The sequence below is a fragment of the Fulmarus glacialis genome, unplaced genomic scaffold (genome assembly GCF_000690835.1).
Source record: "Fulmarus glacialis isolate BGI_N327 unplaced genomic scaffold, ASM69083v1 scaffold19626, whole genome shotgun sequence".
In the NCBI taxonomy this organism is placed as follows: Eukaryota; Metazoa; Chordata; class Aves; order Procellariiformes; family Procellariidae; genus Fulmarus; species Fulmarus glacialis.
The window spans coordinates 8,647-28,258 of record NW_009217854.1 but is presented as its reverse complement, the minus strand read 5'-3'; the positions used below and the strand labels follow the sequence as shown (position 1 = coordinate 28,258).

Sequence of the window (19,612 nt, the reverse complement as noted above, 5' to 3'; positions counted from 1 at the left end):
ACCAGTGAGACGCTGGGGGTGCACAAGAAGCTGGGAGGGGACACGGCTGAGACAGCTGACCCCAGCTGACCAATGGGGGATTCCATACCATCATATAAATCTGGGGTAAAGAGAAGGAAGGGGGGGACGTTCGGAGTGATGGCGTTTGTCTTCCCAAGTCACTGTTACGCGTGATGGAGTCCTGCTTTCCTGGAGATGGCTGAACACCTGCCTGACAATGGGAAGTGGTGAATTAGTTCCTTGTTTTGCTTTGCTTGTGTGCGCGGCTTTTGCTTTACCTATTAAACTGTCTTTATCTCAACCCACGAGATTTCTCACGTTTACCCTTCCAATTCTCTCCCCCCTCCCATCGGGGAGGAGTGAGCGAGCAGCTGTGTGGTGTTTAGTTGCCGGCTAGGGTTAAACCACAACAATCAGGAACTTTGATCAACTCCTTTTCCATCCTTTCCCACCCAGAGTAGCTACGTTCTTCAAGGAACAAGGAATATAATTCCTCTTTCCTTTAGGCTACCTGTATTTTCTCCAGTTAATTTTCCTTTAGTGGAATTTCTTAATATTTCCTCGTTCTTGCAATTTCTGCCCTTTACTGTTTGTATAGTACCTGGAGTTTTTATCTTGCCTTGCACATTGCTTGAAGTACTGCAAAATAGCTGAGGAATGAATGGCTGAATTCTGATTGTGGTCACAGCTCTTATAAAAGAGAGTAGTTGGAACTGGAAATGAAATTGTGTGGGAGGAGAACCCACAAACAAGTGAGATTCATCTGTATGGCAGACGTAATTGCAGCTGCTGTGTAAGCTGCTATCGGCCTGTTTTGAATCTAGGCAGTTTCGGACGCTGTCCAGTCAAGTTGAACTGCTGCATTAAAATACATCTGTGACCTGTTTTGAGGAATATATTCAGTCCTTCCTCAAGGAAATTAAGCTGCTAATGAGTGAACCGAACCTGTTTCCTACTGGCTTGCCTTTCTTCCAGGGGCACTCTGCAGTTCTGTGGCTCTACAACCTTTGTACAGGCAAACCGAGGGACATCCCTTGTCCATCTCTGCAAGTTTCTTGTTCCTGTCTGTCAGCTTCACCTTGTCCTAGAGCAGCTTAAGGCTGTCAAGAAACAGGAATTCAAAAGCAGCATACGCATGCAAAAACCATCCATCAGATGAGGCAGGTAAGTTCAGCAGAGGTGATGCCTCTCTGCAGACTGCAGCCTCTTTGTCATGCCATAAAATGGGACTGTACTTGGTCAAGCAATTCTGCATTCCAGAGTTGAAAAACGTTTGAATCAACAAGTCCTTTTATTCTGGCGTTCTCCTGGAGTTCTTTGAACAAGGATGAAACCTTCAAATCCATTCTGGATTCTCACTGTGCAGTCTTTGTAATGAGGTGTTTTAACTGCCCACAACTAGGGATAAACTGTGGTCGTGCATTTTGCACATAGTCAGCATTGGCCTCGGTTCCTGTTCGGAGCTGTCCACAGGTAAGCATTTTTGGAACATCCACCTTAACTATCCAGATCTCAAGTAAGGACTTGTTGATTGTGGGGCATTTTGACAAAAACGGAATGGCTAAATAGAACCAACTGTTGTTTCTCCTTCCTGCATGAACCTATGGATCCACTGAGTATGTGGTATGCCAGAACTCTTAGGGATTCCTCATGTCCTTCAGTGGTGACAGCAATACTATTTTTCAAATGATACCTTACAAACCATTTTGTATTTCGTGAAGATTTGTTAAGTAAGCTACATCATACACTAAGTGTTTTCAGAAGTTCTGAAGACATTTTGGCTCATTAGTGATGTCTGCTTCCATATCCCTTTCCTTTAGAGATATTTGGCGGTTCATCTTCATTTTGGCAGAAATGAAGAGCGAAACTGAAGATGATCCATTTGTTTAATTAGCAACTATAATCCTACAGTATTTATCAATTTCTAATGCATGCAATAAGCAGCTTCATTCAGGGAGTAGGCTGTAAAAATTTGATCTAAAGTGATCTAAAGAGTAAAATTCGCAACAGGGGAACTGCCGAATTGCTCCGCTGCTGGTGTAGGCGCTCTGTCTTTCCCGCCTTCTCTCTTTGCAGATATACGGTGCCACAGACTCTCGTGTGCCTGCTGTTTCTGGAGTTGCTGTGCATGGACAACAGGAGGGGAGGACAGAGGTTGAGCAAGGCAGTATGATGAGTTGAATAGCTTCCTGCTCCCACTGCATTGCCCATTTTCAAGCATGTGCCTTTCTCACAGCCAGCATGGAAATAGCAGAGCATTTGATTGTATACTAACCCTATTCTTTCCATGGGTGAGGAAGCTAGCTCGTGAGTAGATGGAAGTGCAGAGATACACTTGCCAGAGATAAAAACTTGTTCTACACGTACTTAATTTACCTTCCCTGAGAAAGAAGATGTTTGCAAAACTGAGTGATCTGAATCCATAGTGCTAAGTAATTGTACCTCGTGGTGGTATAGAGATTACAAAAACTGTTCAGTCCTGAGGCCTGCCAAGGGAGAACTCTGACTGAAATGGGAGAGCTGGTAGTCCCGAGATAACTGAGAAGTCTGTTCCAGAGATGTTCTCCTGGTGTTAGAGTCTTGGCTGTGCTGAAGAATGTGCATTTTTTATGAGGGGGAGGAGAAGAAGACTTGCTTATCCTGGAGGGAGATGTCACAGCAAGTACAGACTTCTGAGGTGCTTTTATCTGGGGCTGGAGGGTTTCTCAGGCATTCTTCTCTGCCTTTGCAGTGTCAAACATCCTTTGGAATAATCACCTGACCCTGGAAGCTTTATAATTAATGAAGCTGGAGAGGGGTTTTTTGTGTCTTTGAACTCATGCCTTCGATAGCACTAAAAAATTTCTTACACATTTGCAGGGCTGAGCCAGATGTTTGTTTTCTGCTTGAAACAAAAATGTGGCAATTTATTTGCAGTACTTCTGTTTGTACCAGCCGAGCATCTCGAAAGTGGGAAGCTGTTGCAGGCTCTGTCTGTCTTTAGCATGCTACAGATGTTCTTCCGTGGGTGTGACAGTGCTTTGGGTCACTCTTTGCTTTGAGGGGTTAAATGAGTCTGTCTGTGCCTGTAAACATGTATAATTGCAGGTGCCTGGGTTTTGCAGTGTTGTGTAGGGCGAGGAGGGAATGCTCTCTGAGATCTTGCTAGGAAGGGGGCAATAGTGTATAAACTGTCCTCTCTACTCCCTTGGGATAATTTCCCCCCCCCCCGCCATCTTGAGACAGAAATAGAGCATGTGGGGTTAGACCTTGTGAAAGGGAGTCTTTGAGACGAGGAGCAGGCACTGCGTTCGTACCGCTGCGGCCCTGCGGAGAGGCTTTACCGTGGCTGCCCGCTAGTTGTGCCTGTTGTATGCGTGTAAGTGAACATCAGGTGTTTGCATGAAGGGCGTATGTAGTTTGGTATCCTTGACCCTGTTATGTGGAAAAAGTAGTTTTCTTTAGTTCCTAAGCTCTCTGCGATGCCTCCTTCTCCTCCTGTTGTAAGAAGTGACATATTTGACTGGATCAGCTTGACCCGTAAAATGAAAGCTACTGAGATGTTTCCTCCTTGATCTGAAAAATGGGATCTAAGAAAAAAGAATTCTTGTGCTAGGCACCAAAATAAACCAGGGCTGTCTGGGCTTACAGACAAGGCTTGCTTTAGCCTTCAAGGTCCTGGGCAATCAAAAAATCCCTGAGTCTTTCTTGCATCTGCATCTGTGCTGTTCAGTATGTGTTCCTGTCCAGGGAGCAGATGCCTGCTGGGCTACAAGGCTTGTTAGTGTTCCTGCAGGGAGGAGCTGCTGCTGCTGCCAGTTTTTGAAGGCAAAGACACTTAGCTGTTTGGGGGAGGACTTAAAAACTACTTTTATGTCACGCGTGGAGCCTCCTTGTCTCCAAGTACAAAAAGACCCCGAAGCATTGCTGTACTCCTGGCATCCTAGAGTAAGCTTTGCTAGCTTACACGTTGTGTTTATACTTGCAACTCATGTCTGCAGTAGCCTGCGTCCTCATTGAGAGTTCTGGGACTTGACTACGGCTCCAGGTACCCTGCACACTCACTCAACTTGCTTAAAACGGGGACTCAGACCTGGTTTGGTAGAGGGAGTAATGTAGGAGGGATCGGACGTAGAGAGCCTGTGGCGGATGGGCAGGGGTATAACTTCGCTATCGTGTATAACTTCTGCCACCCGGTCGCTGAGGAGGAGTGTAGGAATAACCCACGTATTTTGTACGGAAAATACAGCAGCTTTCTGAAGAGGAATTAATATCATTTGGTCAATGAAATAGAATGCAAAAACATAACAGGTTTATTTTAAATTCAAGCTCAAACGTAGTATCTCTCGGGCCATGATAACACTTATGGATATCTGAATCGTTTATGAAAATGTTGCTTGATCTTATGACGGGTATTTGTGGTGAGATTCGCTAGAAGACCACCTTTGCCTTGTGCATGTAGGGGTTTTCCAAGAGTACAGCACCAAATAGTTTTTTACGTGATAATAATGTCGCTCAGCCTGCTATTCCACATAACCCCTTAAGTTTTTTAGTTCAGTATTGCATAGACGAGTTGGAGTAAGGAGTGATTTTTGAGAACTTTATTCTCCATTTTACTGAATTTTTAGTTTTAGTTATGGAAACACCTATATGCTTGAGAGATGATTACAGTGTTAATATTGCAGAAAAAGTGTTTACAATTCAAATACTCTAATATAAAAAGGTAAAAATGATTTTGTTTATTGTATTTAAGAGTCAGTGTAAAAAGTAATTTCGCAGTATCGCTTAAATTTGTAAGACAATGAAGTGCACAAGAAAACTTCATGTTGTATCTTCTTCCTCACACTTCTCTCTCCTGGGATGTGTTTTGCAACTTGACTAAAGATATACAGAGACTCAGTTTAAATATCCTGAAGTTCCTCGTGTCCAATGTTGCTGCTCAAAACCAGGGTGTACTTTCTTCATCCTGCCCCATAACTAGGTGGATTCTTCTTGGAGTAGCTATTGTAAGACTTGGAAACCAGCAATCACTGCTGGCTCAGAATGACCTATGGCCAGAGAGTCAGTTGTTTTCTTCAAAAAGTCTGGACAGTATTACTGAAACACAGGTGAGGGTTTTACTTAATTTCTTCCACTGCTGCTCCCTTCTTAACAGGATTTTCTGCTGCTTTGAACTTCTTTGAGCCTGTGGTCTTGCAAAAGCCTGCAAGTGTTGTCCTGCATTCGTTGAAAGAACAGATTTGATCGAGAGAATGAGCGATCTCCTAAAGCTGTACTGGTTTTGGGCACGTTGGAAATGTTGGTTCATGCAGGTGAGTGAAAGAACAAGGAGGGGGCGTTACTGGGTCTCAACTTCATATTTCAGGACGTGTGAGTAAAAGCTGTGGTTAGCGTTCTCGTGCACCATCACAAACACCTCTCTGCATCCCGAAGTGTTGCAGGTTCCCTCCCAGTAGCCTCTGCTCTGGGTGAGAGGGTAAGTGTTCTCGGCTTGAACTAGCACCTTTGCTATCCCATGCATTTTGAGTTTAAACTGAACGTTGCGATTCGCCGGCAGCAAGCCGGAGAGCGGCTCCAGTATTTCATAGTCTTCTGCCCACTTGCTGTAACTCTGAGGGAAAGCTGGCCACTTCACTTCAGTGTTCAGGCAAGTGATGAGGTAGTTGAAGATGTAGTCGTAATTGCCAGGATCTGACTTCTTCTTGGCATAGATTTTCAGAACAAAGTTCCCTGCGTGGGGGAGATGGATCTTCAACTCGATTTGGTTTCCACGATGGATTTGCATGATGTGCCGCCTTCTCATATCCTCTGTCAGGCTGCTGTTATCGGAGTGCAGCGAGGCTAAGACGCTTATGTCTTTGCCCAGGGTGAAGGTGACGGAACACCGCCCGTCGTTGGTGTGAATGATGGGGTCGGGCTGTGACGGCCTCAGGAACCCTTGCCGCTCTGTGAACCAGCTTGGCCCAACAGGCTGATGCAGGTCCTTGGGGAAACGCATGGCCTTGTCCACAGACTTGCACTCTACGACATATTCTAACACGCAGTTGTAGACCTCTTCTGAGGCTTTGGAAGGCTTGGCAAAGACCTGCAGCTTGTGACTCCCTGTCTTCTGTGGGTAGATATCCAGCTTCATTCCGTGTTTTTTCAAAGTCATTAAACCGTGTTCATCTGTTCCCTTCAGCTTAAACGTAAATAACGTGGCAGAACGGCAATCCACTGATACAGAGGCTTTTCCATTTACTATGAAATATAAAAGACAAGAAACTGCATAGGAGTTTCAGTACAGTTTTTGCATGTACACCCTGTTCTGGGAAGACTAATCTGTCCCAATAAATCGCTGCTTCTCTAATAGTAAAATAAAGAGCTGCGATTGACCGGTCATAGCTTGTCAGCTCTCTGCTTAGACCAGTGTCCCTCAAAAAGAATGAGGTGAAGAGTGGCCTTTGTTTTGCAGATGTGCGTTTATCCTATTTTGATATACACTGAAATGGAGCTGTGGTCCTATAAAATGTGAAAGCCTATGCAAAATATAACCGAAAGTACCGTCAGCCCATGTGCTTGAGAAGGGCTTAATTAGGTGTGATTAGACCTGATTGCTAGTCCAGTAGCTGTTCCAAGAAGCTTCAGAGAAAAGTGCAGGAACCCTCCAGTACGTAGATGTGAGATAATCTACCTCCCTATGAGCCTGTTCCCAAACAGCTTGAAGACAACATTAAGTCCTAAAATGTTGTTGCCTTTAAGTTTTAACTCTGTGTTCTTAAATTAGCTATCTAGTTAAATTCCTGCAGGTCGCCTAAAATCTGAGGAAGGTGATCTTATATGTGGGCCCTGTAGTTCAGTGGTGTTACCTGAATAGTTTTGTGTTAGAAGAGCTGTTGGACTTACTCAGGGTGCTGAGTATGGCATAAAGAAGTGCCTGTTTATCCATCATTCAGTAAGTCATACTTTGGGAACATTCTAAAAGGTTTTAATCTCATTTTCAAGCCAGAGTTGCTAATAAATAATAGTAATACTTCTAATGTTGCACCACTGATGCTGGCTGATAGAGTAACTCATCCTCAGCTGCTGACTGAGGCTTTCTTTTAGACCCGGGGGCTACAGCAATTTTTCACAGCTTGAACAAAAAAAAAAAGAAAGGAAAAAAAGAAAGAAAAAAGACCCTCCTCTGCCGCGAGAGCTTTGAGGGCACTCTGCTTGCCAGAACCAAGCTGGAAACGTGATTCACCACAGGCACGACAGTGTGTGGTGGATGCAGGGCTGCATAAGGAAAGATGCTCGGCAGCTCCCCCTCCGCAGGCTGTTACCTGTTTGGATGACGGCTGTCTCCGGGTGTGCGGTCAGCAGGCCCAACATGTAAAAATTACTGTTGTGCAGCATGTTTTTCTCAAAATCTTTCAGCGTCAGGGTTGGTTTAAGAAGCTGCCAGTTACTGTTATCTGGGAAGTGATTATTAATGAACAGAGCCGGGTGAGTCAGAAAATAAAACTCATTGTACCTGGAAGAAGAAGGAAGAAATTAAAGGAAAATGAGTAATTATAAATAGTTAATTCTTCCCCTGCACAGTTTGCAGGAGGAAGTCGGAATGTTTTGGGCTGCTGAGAAACTGAGGTCTGTGGGTTTGAAATTCTCCAGGCAGAGAAGGAACCTGAGCCTTGGTCTTCCATTTCCAGGGCAAATGCCGAGCTGATAAATACCCTGATAAAACCAGGGTGTTTGCACTATGCCCTGCAACCATGGGCTCCTGAAGAAAGAGGGAGGCACTGCTTGTTCTTTGAAAGTGTGGAGGCACCACCCCTCAGGCAGCTGAAGGTGATGAATCAAGTGTCACGTAGTATTGCATAAACCGAAGATGTGATAAGCAAAACAAGTTCGGTTTTAGCAGGTATGCGGCTTGCGGCTCGGGTCCGCTGCCTTTCTACAGGTACGCGCTCCATCCCTTGTATAGGCAACCCAAATAGCTTGCTCAGGGCTTTGGGTCTTGCTGTGGGACCTAATATTTGTCATTGTTTGGTGTTTCTTATCACACTCATCAGCTTTCTTCTACCTTTGGGGTAGGTTCATTTATTAACATAGGGGGTGGTTTCTTTACCTGAAGGTGAACTTGGTGAAAGAATCGTCAACAGCACCACTTCCCCAGGTGCTATCGAGTAAATGCCACCTTCCATCAAGGTAGACGGCGTTCCAGGCATGGTCAGAGTCCCCTGTGAAGGTCTGCCCCATCTTATACCCGTACCCCTTCGAGTATCCCGATAGCTTCATGCACTGGATTCCTGCAATACTAAAAGGAAACAATAAGATGTAGCAGAAGACTTCTGTTTTAAACTTGTCAGCGTACTTTTGTGGAAGGACGAAAGGAGGAGCAAAGTCCAGCACGTCTGCAGAACTTCAGTCCTGTAGTCAGGTGGACCAGCTCCACCAGCTCCTCCGGTGCGGGCAGTTGAGTTAGACTTTTTAAAATGTCTAAGTGTGCGAGCGTACCTCTCTGAAAACTCAAACTTCTGACACTGGTGACAGACTACTGCGGTAAATGTCTAGCTTACTGCACTTTTCTTTGGAAAATTGCTGTTAGCTGGGGCGCTGTATTTTTCTTGATAGGGTGATCTCTGCACAGCGTTCCTCTGCCTGCCTGTCAGCACACCTAGAGACGGGCAAGTTCTGCCCTTTGACCACTGACGTCATGTAGAGACTGTATTTTTCTGGGCTGTGCTAGAGAATGGCTTCATGTGGGGTGGTGTGCGAGAGTCACCCAAGGTAACGATGCCCCAGGTGCTGGGTAGGGGCCATTTTTTCTTGCAGCCTTTGCATTGGCCCTTGGAGAGAGCGTCCCGCTGGAGGAAGGGGCTTTTCTCTTCCAGTTTTTGCATATTCCCTCTCTTTTTGTCTGATGAATCATCAGTTCAACATTGTTAGAGGAGGATGACAAAGATGAATTGTGCTTAATTGCTCTCTGTCTTGTTACTCAGTGGAATTCCTTTGATGCTGTCCACAATTAGCCCATGTAATTATAAATTAAAAGTGCGTCTGTTCATGCTTGTGTTCCCTCTGTGATGGTGGACCCGGTGTTTGACACCAACTAAGATATCTTAGACCTTACGGGATGCTGATTTAGTTTCCTTAAAGGGTGAGCTTGTGCTTGCCCAGGGTACAAATGATTAAATAGTCTCTTTTTAAAAAAATAATGAATACCTGTGTTGATGTGTAAATAAGATTTAAATAAGCACTGTGTTAATAAGCTCTCTGCTGTTGATAGCGACGGATTCTAACACTGGCATCTTATTTCAGCATTAACCTAAAATTGCTTCACTTAGAGGATTGTCTTTTGTGTGGGATAGAATCATAGAATCGTTTAGGTTGGAAAAGACCTTTAAGATCATCAAGTCCAACGTTAACCTAGCACTGCCAAGTCCACCACTAAACCATGTCCCTAAGCGCCACATCTACACGTCTTTTAAATATCTCCAGGATGGTATTGACATTTTTCCTCTTCATTGAAAAGTACATTAAATGGAACAGCTACCTTAAGTAATAAACCGTGCACGCTTCAAGAGGAAGATTGTCTGCATAATGTGGGTTTAACTCAGAAGAAAAGGGGATATTTATGGGGAAGATAATTAGCATGGTTGTTAAGAAGTCGAGGTCTGATAACAGATACTGGCTGGTAATTGGCAGTGCAGTAGTGCTTATAGGGAGGACTGCTTTTTTCACGGAGATGGTGCTGGTTGCAAGGGAAGGTGGTCACTTCAGGTTCTCACACAGACTTACTAAACTCAAACCTGGACGTCTTTGTGTTACTTAGTTATTTGATACTCTTTCTTTAAGAGTATCAAGTTAAATTCTTACATTCTTTCTTAAATTCTTGAAGAAAGAGTATCAAAAATAGAATCACAACTGCAGAGGGCTGATTGAGAGCCAGCTGGGAGCTGACGCTGGGTAGCCCACAGAGAGAAGACAAGGTGATATGAAGAGGAGAAACGTGGCAGTACCCCATCCCTGCTAAAGATGGCCAGCAAAGACGAGGAGGGAGCATGCAAGCCAGCTCTCGTTTAGCGTGGGCTGTTACGCGGCGATAGCGAGGCGCCGCCTGTCACGCGAGGTATTCCAAACGAACGTGGCAAGCCTGGAAGGAATGCCATTGAGAAACCTGGTGTCGCAGGTGGTCTGTAAAGTCTCTGCCAGCCGCAGTCGCCTGTGAGCCAAATTCTAACGTGGAGCTGGGTGGTAAATCTGGAGCAACTCCACTGACAAGACTGGTAAGAGCTTGGATTTACATGGTGTAACTGAGACTAGGAGCTGGCCCGGGAACTTTAAGGAAGATTTGATCCTAGGAGTTTTAAAGGGGCCTAACGGGAGCTAAGTACCAAATTCCCACTAATTTCATGGGGATTGGCATCTAATCCTTCCAGGCTTCTCTAGACATTCTTGTTAGCTGGGATATTCAGAGAGGACATTAAAGGGCAAGTTCTGCCATTCGTTCTCGCTCTGCTCTCACAGTGAATGTTAGCAAAGCAGCAAGAAGGGTTTGTGCCTGGATGTGTTCAAAGGTCCCAAAAGAAGGGTCAGAGCATTTAAACAGTGGTCTCTCTAATAATGGACAGGCTAAAACATCCTGTAAAAGAGCAATCCTGTATTGGTGAAAAGAGTGATCGTGTCTCCATTCTCGTGTAAAGAGCTTCATACAGATAAATTAACCAGGCAGAGAGAAGATTGAGAAGATCTCCAGAAATGCTTGAAGTGGCAATGTGATGGTAGAAGATGACCTAAATACAAGGTGGACTGGAAGAATTGAATTAAGAGATGGTTGGCAACATCTGCTTGGTGCAGCAAGGAGGTTAAAAGCAAAGTTGCTTTTCTGCTTTAAAATGAGTAGGAAATAATCTGGATCTGGCTACAGGTGCCACTGAAATTCAATGGTACCTTCTTCCCTTTGATTTCAGGTTGACTTTGATGATTTAATCTAAAAAAGAAGCAAGTCTGGCTTCTCCAGAGGGAGACAGAATGGTTTATACGTGTGGTAGGTAGGTGTACGCTCCTGTGCCTGGAAAGAAGGAAAGCTACTGACTGTAGAAAACAGGAAAAGCAAGAGGATGTGAAACCTGGATTATTTGCAGACTAATTATGACTAAGGAGCAGCTAAGTGGTCAGATCCCCTGAGCGCGGTCAGCTTTGCTCCCAGAGGTGGTGCTGAAACCTCTCAAGTGCAAGTAATTATTTTGCCTTCATCGTTAATTCTGGTAAGGGAGTTTCTCCCCAGGTCTGGACTGCTAGGTTTTGCCCTAAGTTGAATTCATTAATTTATACTCCCTGATTCACTCGGCCACGCTACCTCCTTGAGTTGGTTGTCAGCTGAGAAGCTGATTCTTGATAAATGCTGCTAAAATATTGGTCAGAAGCCTGTTCATTGCTATTATGCCTGACGTTTGGAAACTGATGTTTTCGTGGCCAGCTTCCCACGATCTGTGCCCACCCTTCCTCTGTGACAGGAGTCTCAGCTAATGGGAAGAAGTCTGGCTGCCGAAGCTGCGGTCGGAGATGACAGCGTTGTGTCTGCAACAGGAACTCTTCTCTCTGCTGGCACTGGGACAAGTAGGACTCAATCAGTGTCAGCCGTTGACTCCAGCAGGACCTTTGGGGGTGACTGGCAAATTGGGTTGGTTGTTAAAGTTGCCTCAACAGGAGCTAGGAAAAAAAGGCATGTTAAAAGACCTTTTTTCCCCCAAAACTTGACTTTTAAAAACCTTTATATAAGATGACTGCTCTTTGCCTCTTGCCTTTATGCTTAGACTCAGCATAAGACTTGAACAGTGCACAAAAAGACGGGATGAGGAGATCCCCTTGCAAGAAAGGGGTGTTGTCTTTGGTTAAGGTTTTTCAGGAAAGGAGCTAAACATTTAGTTGATATTTGACAAAAGTAATAGGCTGGATGACTGGGAGGGTTCCTGAACCACAAAATGGATAATCAATCTGGAGCTGAGGAATTAAGAGTAAATCAACAGAGCCTTTAAATAGTAAAAGATATCCTTGGAAAGATTAATATTTTTAATGAACTAAACATATGCTTTTTAATGAACAGATGCAAATTTCCCCAGTTCTAACTGCTAATAACTGTTCCATAAGATGCAGTTATAAACTCATACTTCATCATCCTGTTTCTTTATTTTACTCTTTAGAAGGCAAGATCTGATATCACGGGATATGTTACTGGTTGGAAGCATTCACCACTTCAGCATCTGGCACAGTATTTTTTTTTTTTAAATCTGTCCTTTTCCCTTTAGATTTTGTTTGTTTCATGGTGAAAACCTTCCCAAATCTTTTTGGATGGTGTGGAAAGTCAATTGTTACTTACACATGACAATTAATAACTGGTCTTTAATTTTTTCCAAAGCAGTCTTGTAAATGGAAGCTGCCCTGCGGAGAAGGTGGTCGCTGGGAGAGCCACCTTGCAAGCCCATGCTCTCGGGAAAGTACACCAGTGCTTTCTGGCGTTAGGAAGCCCCTTCCAGTCTTGTGTCCCTGAGTCGTCAGGTCCAGTCTTCTCCTCTTGGACAACCCTTCTACATAAGGTTGGTCCCAAACTTGCCAGGCACCTTCATTGCCTTCACTACTCCTCTGAGCCAAACTATTGCGTACCGCTGTGAGAGGTGAGGTGCTGCTCCTTGCTGTGGTGCTTGAGGGTTGCCTTGCGCAACGACCATCTCCTTTCTTTACTGGGTTGGAGAAACGTGAGGGAGAAGGGATTTGTGCTGCGTTCATATGCAAGGCGCCTGTGCTCCCTGCCAAGGACGGGGCTGCCTCTGCTAGGAAAGGGCAAAGAAGCTGGTGAAGGGTCTGGAGCACAAGTCTGATGAGGAGCGGCTGAGGGAACTGGGGCTGTTTAGCCTGGAGAAGAGGAGGCTGAGGGGAGACCTCATCGCGCTCTACAGCTACCTGAAAGGAGGTTGTAGCGAGGTGGGGGTCGGTCTCTTCTCCCAAGTAACAAGCGATAGACGAGAGGAAATGGCCTCAAGTTGCGGCAGGGGAGGTTTAGATTGGAGATTAGGGAAAATTTCTTTACTGAAAGAGTGGTCAGGCCTTGGAACAGGCTGCCCAGGGAAGTGGTGGAGTCACCATCCCTGGAGATATTTAAAAGACGTGTAGATGTGGCACTTAGGGACACGGTTTAGTGGGCGTGGTGGTGTTGGGTTGACGGTTGGACTGAATGATCTTAGAGGTCTTTTCCAACCTTAATGATTCTATGATTCTATGAAATGGCTTTGTGATTGTAAAGTCCTGCTTTGTGGGGGAAATCCCACTCGTTTATGCAATGAAGTCAACAAGGTTTTGTAGGCGGGAGAATGGATTTTGGTCATTAAATGCCGACATAGCTATGAAATGGGAATTGCAGTATTGGCCTCAACGGTGATGCACGTTGAGATTGACTGCAGAAAACGGTGTGGTAAGTGTGAGGCAGTGTCCCTGTGGAGCTTCTGTAGTGGAGGGGAGAGGGCATCTCCAGAAGGTTTTGGGAAAGCTCCTTCTGGGACTGTGCCTACCTCTTGCATGGGAGCATGTTGGAGACGGCACTCCTTCTTGTTTAAGCCTTGCCATGCTTTTAACCTTCACATACAGATACTCAAAGGAAAAACCTAGCTGCTTCTAACCGAATTAGCTCTGTGTTTTCATCTGCTATTATGTTAATGCAACGCGAAGCTCAGCAGATGGCACAAAGTAAATTATGCTGGGGAGGGGGGGGTGGAGGAGGAAGCAAAATTGACCTTTCTAGGACTTGCTGTTTTCCACAGCATGGTTTGAAAGCTAAAGTTCCACGTCCTGCTTAAAGTCACATCAGTCAATGCAAAGGCAGACAGAATAGGCACAGAGATGACAACGAATGTTAACTCTCCCTGGCATTGAATGGTTCTGAGCTTAATTTACCTGCACATTTGTTCAAAGAGCCCAGCGTATCCCTCACAAATGCTCTTCCCCGTCTGAAGCACATCTATGGGTTTGCTCGACAGCTGGCTTTTGTTATGGTAGCCCACTACGTCGTATTCTGCGGGAAGGAACACAGACGAAAGTTCATCCAAAAGCCTGAGGCACTGGGATCGATGGGCAGCAGGAGCAACGCTTGGATTGCTTTTCACCGCCGCGGGCGCGAGCGAAGAGAAACGAGCCGTGGCGCCTGCTACACGGGGATGTCGCGGGCGGCTGGTGGGGGGAGAGGGGCGAGGTCCCTCTCTCATCACCCTTTGTTCTAAACTGGGGCTGGGATTCAGCAGTTGAATCCAAATGGGAGGAAAACTGCTTTTTTTTTAGAGAAAGTGGGCCTCCCCAGGGGCTGCCCCCGTGCGGGGGGATCTACAATCTCAAGAGCTCCCGGTAAAAAGGAGAGCTCTGCATCTGAGGGAGTCAGACTCCTGTTACTGTCAAAGGAAACCATTGAGCTTTTTGCACTCTTTACAAGCAATTTGTATTAAAAATACCTGGAAAGTAACTTGTTGGGAAATACCTGAAATGATTTGTTGCAAGTGAGTCATATTAATACCTGGAAGCGTAGGAAATCTTAATTTGTTCGAATGAATGCAGAAAAGCGGCACAGCGGGGTTCCTTCGGACAGAGCGCGCGGAACTGGTCTGGGAAGGTTAATTCAATACCGACCAACCTTGCTCATCTCCCTAACCTCTGTCTTAAAATACGAACTTATTTTTCTGACAAAGCTCTAAGGAATGCTGCATCAGCTGATTCATCTTCCCTTTAATGCTGTGGAAGGGGGGGAAAAACGCTGGCAAGGCGCTGCATTTGTGCCTTGATGAAATGCTTGGCTTTTATCGAAGGGGCTCAGCTGCCGCTGCCTCAGGCTTGGCCCGGGGGGCTCTAGGGAAAGGCTGGCTTTCTCGACCCGGGCCACCAGCGAAGCTGCAGAGCACTTTGAGGGGTGTGGAGAGCTAGCTGGCTGCACGTGGCTCTGTATTTATCCTAGAAATGATAGCTGAAGTAATTTCTTTCAGTGCTACTGCTGCATGGAGGTAGCAGTCCATTGCAGGCAGGGAGCTGAATTGGGTGGGAAGAGAGACCCACTTAAAATCCGAACAAGGAAGGAGTTTATATCATCAGTGCTCTTCCAGGATAGACAGATCACATTTTTGTGAGCCGATTTAAATTCCTAGCGCTGTCTTTATTTCCCATGAGTGTAAATAGGGGTCAGCCTCTGCAGGAAGGAAGAACCGGGGCCAAGATGGTGTAAAAAAAAAAATCTTGTGAGGAGATCACAGCGTACCTCTTGGGGACCAGAGACATCCCGTGAACGCGTGTAAGGCAAATGGACCGACTCCAACTAAACCGGCCGTCCCAAGGAGGATCTGGCCCAGGCAGTGGCAGGCAGAAAGGAGTTAATAGTGTAAAGGCTGAATGATCAGCAGCCGATGGGAGCTCGGCGCTGGGATGAGTCAAATGCTCGGTTTCAGGAAATGCAGTGAAATCAGCAGTCCGCGTGTTTAAGGGCAGGATTAAAGCTGCTTGGGATTGACCTAACTATGCGAAGTGTGCAAAGCTCTGCTGATCTCGGTAGGCGTGAGATTAGGCCAGTGCTTCCCAAATTGCTCTTCTGCTCTCCGTCAGCCAGTTCAGCCAGCGAACTGCACCGGAGCCCGTCAGGATGTGCAAGAGGTGAGGGAAAGAACAGCGGTACTTCTCCCCCTCCTCCCCCAAGAGTTAACGGGATAGAAATATTTTTGCATATGCCATGCAAAATGCAATCAAGTTGCACATCCAGTTTCCCCCCACCAAGGAGCTTGGGGTGGCAAGGAGCTTTTTGCCCCCTCTAACGTGCCAGACCGGAGAGGCTACAAATGCTGCCTCATCCTCCTTCCTTGTCCTCTGCGCATCTTGGTTATTTCTGAAACGCCAGTGTGGCCGGGGTTGGGTTGGGTAGGAAGGGGCGGGGGACACGGCGTGCTTGCGGCTCTCCCCAAGGTTGCGGGGGTGCACGTACAGGCAGGAAGGGCGATGGAGCAGTGCCAGCACGTTTTGTGAAAGCTGGCCTCTGCCGTGTGCTGCGCTGACGTGGCTGATGGACATGTCAACGGGACGAACGCAGTTAGGTACCGGCTAGAGACCTGACTCTGTGCGGGATGTATCCACCACACGCAGGGGCAAAGCTGGCCGTGAAAACGGTCAAAGGCAAGAGGGCACCTCACCCGGGACGGGCTGCGCTGAGCACCGGGCTGGCTCCAGGCTGCTCCTTGCGAGGGCTGCTCTGCTGCCCAAAGAGGGGGACGGAGGAGCTGCAGAAGCAGCTGTGATGACACCGAGCTGGGCAAGGCAGCCGGACGGTTCCTGGTGGTACCTCAGCTACGCCGAGACCCCCCCCGGAGCAAAGGCACCGGGATGCAGAGTGCTCTGGGAAGGGCGGAGTGGGGGGTGCAGGGATTCGGGACAGTGGTGGAGGTGACACTTTCGGTGGCATTGGATGGCTCTGAATGTGACAACCAGCCTACGGTGCTTGGCAGCCTGGCTTCCTGCTCCGGCTGCTTAGGTGATAGGGACTTGTATGGGTACACCCCGAATAAATCAGGTAGGAGTTACAGATTCATCACGTGGAAAGAAATCATTTACACGCAAACCTTGTAGGGCCTGGCAGTGCTAGGAGAGGGAGTATGGGTACAGAGATCGTGAGATGGCCTCTGAATGTATTTCTGGATGCATACACCCAGAAAGCCTTCCTACCACCCCCCACCTGAAACTAACCCACAAGATATATAGTAAACTGCAATGGCAGAGTAACGGGGGGCAGCAACAGCCTTATCTTCTCAACTGAAGATCTCAACCTACCTATGTGATGGCATATCCACATCCATATGGCTCGGACTTTCTCCAGATCAGTCCGGGCTTGTTTAAGCAGGGCTTTAACGAGTTCCTCTACGCTGTTCTTGACATTTACCTATTTGTGAGGAGGAAGCATTGCAAGATCGTGGTGAAGAAATTGCTGTGGTAGATCTCCCTTCCTCCCCGCTCCCTTGTTCTTCTAAAGCTAGCGAGACCCCACCTGCCAGGAGACCGCTCTAACTCAAGCTTCATTAAAAACAGAAATACAAAGCCATGTTTCAAACAAGAAGCATTTCTGGTCATGGTTTCTGTCCTGGAGTGGGATCTCTGTTTGCAGGGAAATGGTTTTTCACTTGTTTGGGAGATTTTGAGGCGCTTGCCCCGATAGCTCAGACTAAGCTGGTGTTAGTGCTGGTAGCTATGTTTCAAGGGCCATCCCCGCAGGGGAGCTGGGAGGAGGACAGAGGCAAAAGCAAGACTTACTTTTAACGCGTAGGCATCCAGCTTCTCAAATTGCTGCAGATCTACTGGCATGGATTTCAAAGAGGATTTGTCCCACGGATATGCTGGGAAGAAACGAGTTGTCATTGTCTCGGGAAGGGAGGGGGTGTTTTTCCTGGCTGCACGCTTGAACAAGGGGACACTGCGGAGCTCCTGCCTGCCCCGCGGAGGCATCCGTCAGCGGGTGCTTAGGGAGCAGAGGACACGAGGGCACTCGCAGAAGGTCCCTGCCAGCTGCACAGAAAGCAGGAGCCATCCTGTCTAGTCTGGTATAATTTGGGCAATGGTGGAGCGGGAGGTGCCGCTGCATCTTTGGCACTGTGTAACAGCAGAGAAAATCCCGGGATATTATATGGAGGTGCACAAGGTACAATGCGGGAGTATCAGGGAAAAATCTGTGCTGTGGAAACTCTGGCAAAAACATGACTGTTGAAAAAAAACTCAGCAAAGAGCTGCATTTCTTCAGTGGTTTTGCTGAAAGTGATGACTGTTTTGCATGGTAAAGGGCCACGATTCTGCACGAATTCAAGCGCATGAGAAACGTTACGTGGGGAGCCGCTGGACTGAAATTTGTGTGCCTGCCCCTCCGCATTTCTGCAGGCTCTAGGCTCCCGGTTCTACTCAGTGTGAATAAAGGGTTAATAACTTGCCCTAATTAATCAGATAACTTATTTTTTAACAGCCTCTGAATGAGCTGACGCTGTTCTCTCTCATCAATGAGCCACCCGAGTGATCCAGCTATAGCTCAGTGCACAGACGTATCGGATGGACATCTCCCCCGGACCGCCGTCTGCTCAGCACTCCCTCTTCTTCTGAGCTGGTGAGAGAAGAATTGAGCTCTACAGCAATCTCTCCCCCTGTCGTGTGCTGTCAAAGCCATTCAGGACTAAAGAGATTCTTCTAGCTATCTCTGTAGGATTGTTATTTCTCTGGAAAAAAGGATTTAAAAGAGATCACAAAGTGGAAATGCTGTTGCGTGGCTCCTGAGTGCTGGGAGAGGTGAATGAATGGTGCCGTAGCGCTGCTGTTTGCCTGGAGAGGGGCGACAAGGAGAAGGGAGTTGCCTTGGGCTGCGCGTGCGGGCAGAGAGGCTTTGGCTGGTTGCATACTGCTTTACTTGTCACCCTTGCTAAGCAAGCAGGATGCCCCTCCGCTGCCTGCTCCGCGAGTGCCGGTGGGAGCGGGATGCACCAGAGGCTCCGAGAGCATCCTATCCTAGCTGAGAAGCTGGCAGTGCTTATGAAATCTGTATTCATCACCTGCTCCCTCTCCATCTCCCCAAAACAGGGCTCTGGCCCCTTTGCTGCCAGCTCCAGCCCACTGGGGAGGTGGCCAGGAGGTCTATTCCTGACTCGCAAAGGTGTTTTGTTAACGTGAGCCCTGCTCTGCTTGGAAACCTCTGCCCCGCGGAGGGCTTATGGGGCATCCCGCATCCCGTGTCCCGGTGACGGTGCAGCCTGCCAGGCGGGCTGCTGGCGCCCGGCACCTGCTGCCCATCCCTGTGCCGACTGCCAAAATCAGCCTGTAGGCACACGGCATCTGTTTCTTTAACAGGCTTGTTTGTTTATCTTGGTTTTCCCTGAAAAGGGCTATTACACTGACCTAAAGAGAGATAAAGCAGATTTATGTGTTTAAAGTTTCCCGTTCTCTACAGCTCTGAAAATTACTTTTTGCCTTTTGGGAAGGGGATGGGTTTTTTTTTTTAAAATTGTTTATCAGTTTTCGTCTTTGTCGGGTTATAGCTGCAAAGTCTCCCTGCAGATGCGGGATCCGCAGTAACTCACGTAGCCCTGTGCCGTTAGGAAGCGTGCAGCGTGCCTGTTTGCATGGTAGCCTGCCTCGGCTGTGGAGCCTTAGGAAGGTCTCGGGCACGTGTGACATTTCCAAAGCCATCCCCGTCTGCCACCCCGATGAACAGGGGACTGGGAAGCTGAATGCTACTCGTGGTCATAGAAATTAAATCCCTTGTCCGTGCATTTCAGTCTAGGCTTGCAGCAGGGTAAGCCTGGTTTGTAGGACTGAAGGGCTTCCTCTCTGGGGCTGCCCCACATTGTGCCCCCCCGGGCCACCGGCACGGGGCGAGGGGACAGCTGACAGTTACCGTGCAGGTCTTTTCCTCCTGGCGGCCGCGGGGCTTCGGTCCTCTGGAAACCTAGAAAATTGGGGAAGGGAACGTGAGGTGAGCAGTTGTTGGCAGGAGAAAAAAGACAAATAGAAATAAGTGATTCTGGGGAGCAGGACTGGGTGGAAAAAGCTGAAATTGAGGCTTTTCTTTGCCCATCCCCTTGCATTCAGACGTGGAGATCAACACCCTGCGGGTGCCGAGAGGAGA

At 47.3% G+C, this 19,612-nt stretch overlaps 1 protein-coding gene across 2 annotated transcripts in view; it reads right to left on the bottom strand.

Annotated features, from left to right (window-relative positions):
• Positions 1–5,317: 5,317 nt before the first annotated feature.
• KY (kyphoscoliosis peptidase) overlaps positions 5,318–19,612 on the bottom strand; it is a 20,683-nt gene continuing 6,388 nt past the window's right edge. For both annotated transcript variants that reach the window (XM_009579846.1, XM_009579845.1), the window contains 7 exons: positions 19,382–19,432; positions 17,263–17,345; positions 16,786–16,894; positions 13,891–14,008; positions 8,069–8,257; positions 7,284–7,474; positions 5,318–6,219 (listed from right to left, as the gene is read on the bottom strand). In XM_009579846.1, coding sequence (XP_009578141.1) covers positions 5,318–6,219; positions 7,284–7,474; positions 8,069–8,257; positions 13,891–14,008; positions 16,786–16,894; positions 17,263–17,345; positions 19,382–19,432 — 1,643 coding nt within the window. The remainder of the gene's footprint in view (positions 6,220–7,283; positions 7,475–8,068; positions 8,258–13,890; positions 14,009–16,785; positions 16,895–17,262; positions 17,346–19,381; positions 19,433–19,612) is intronic.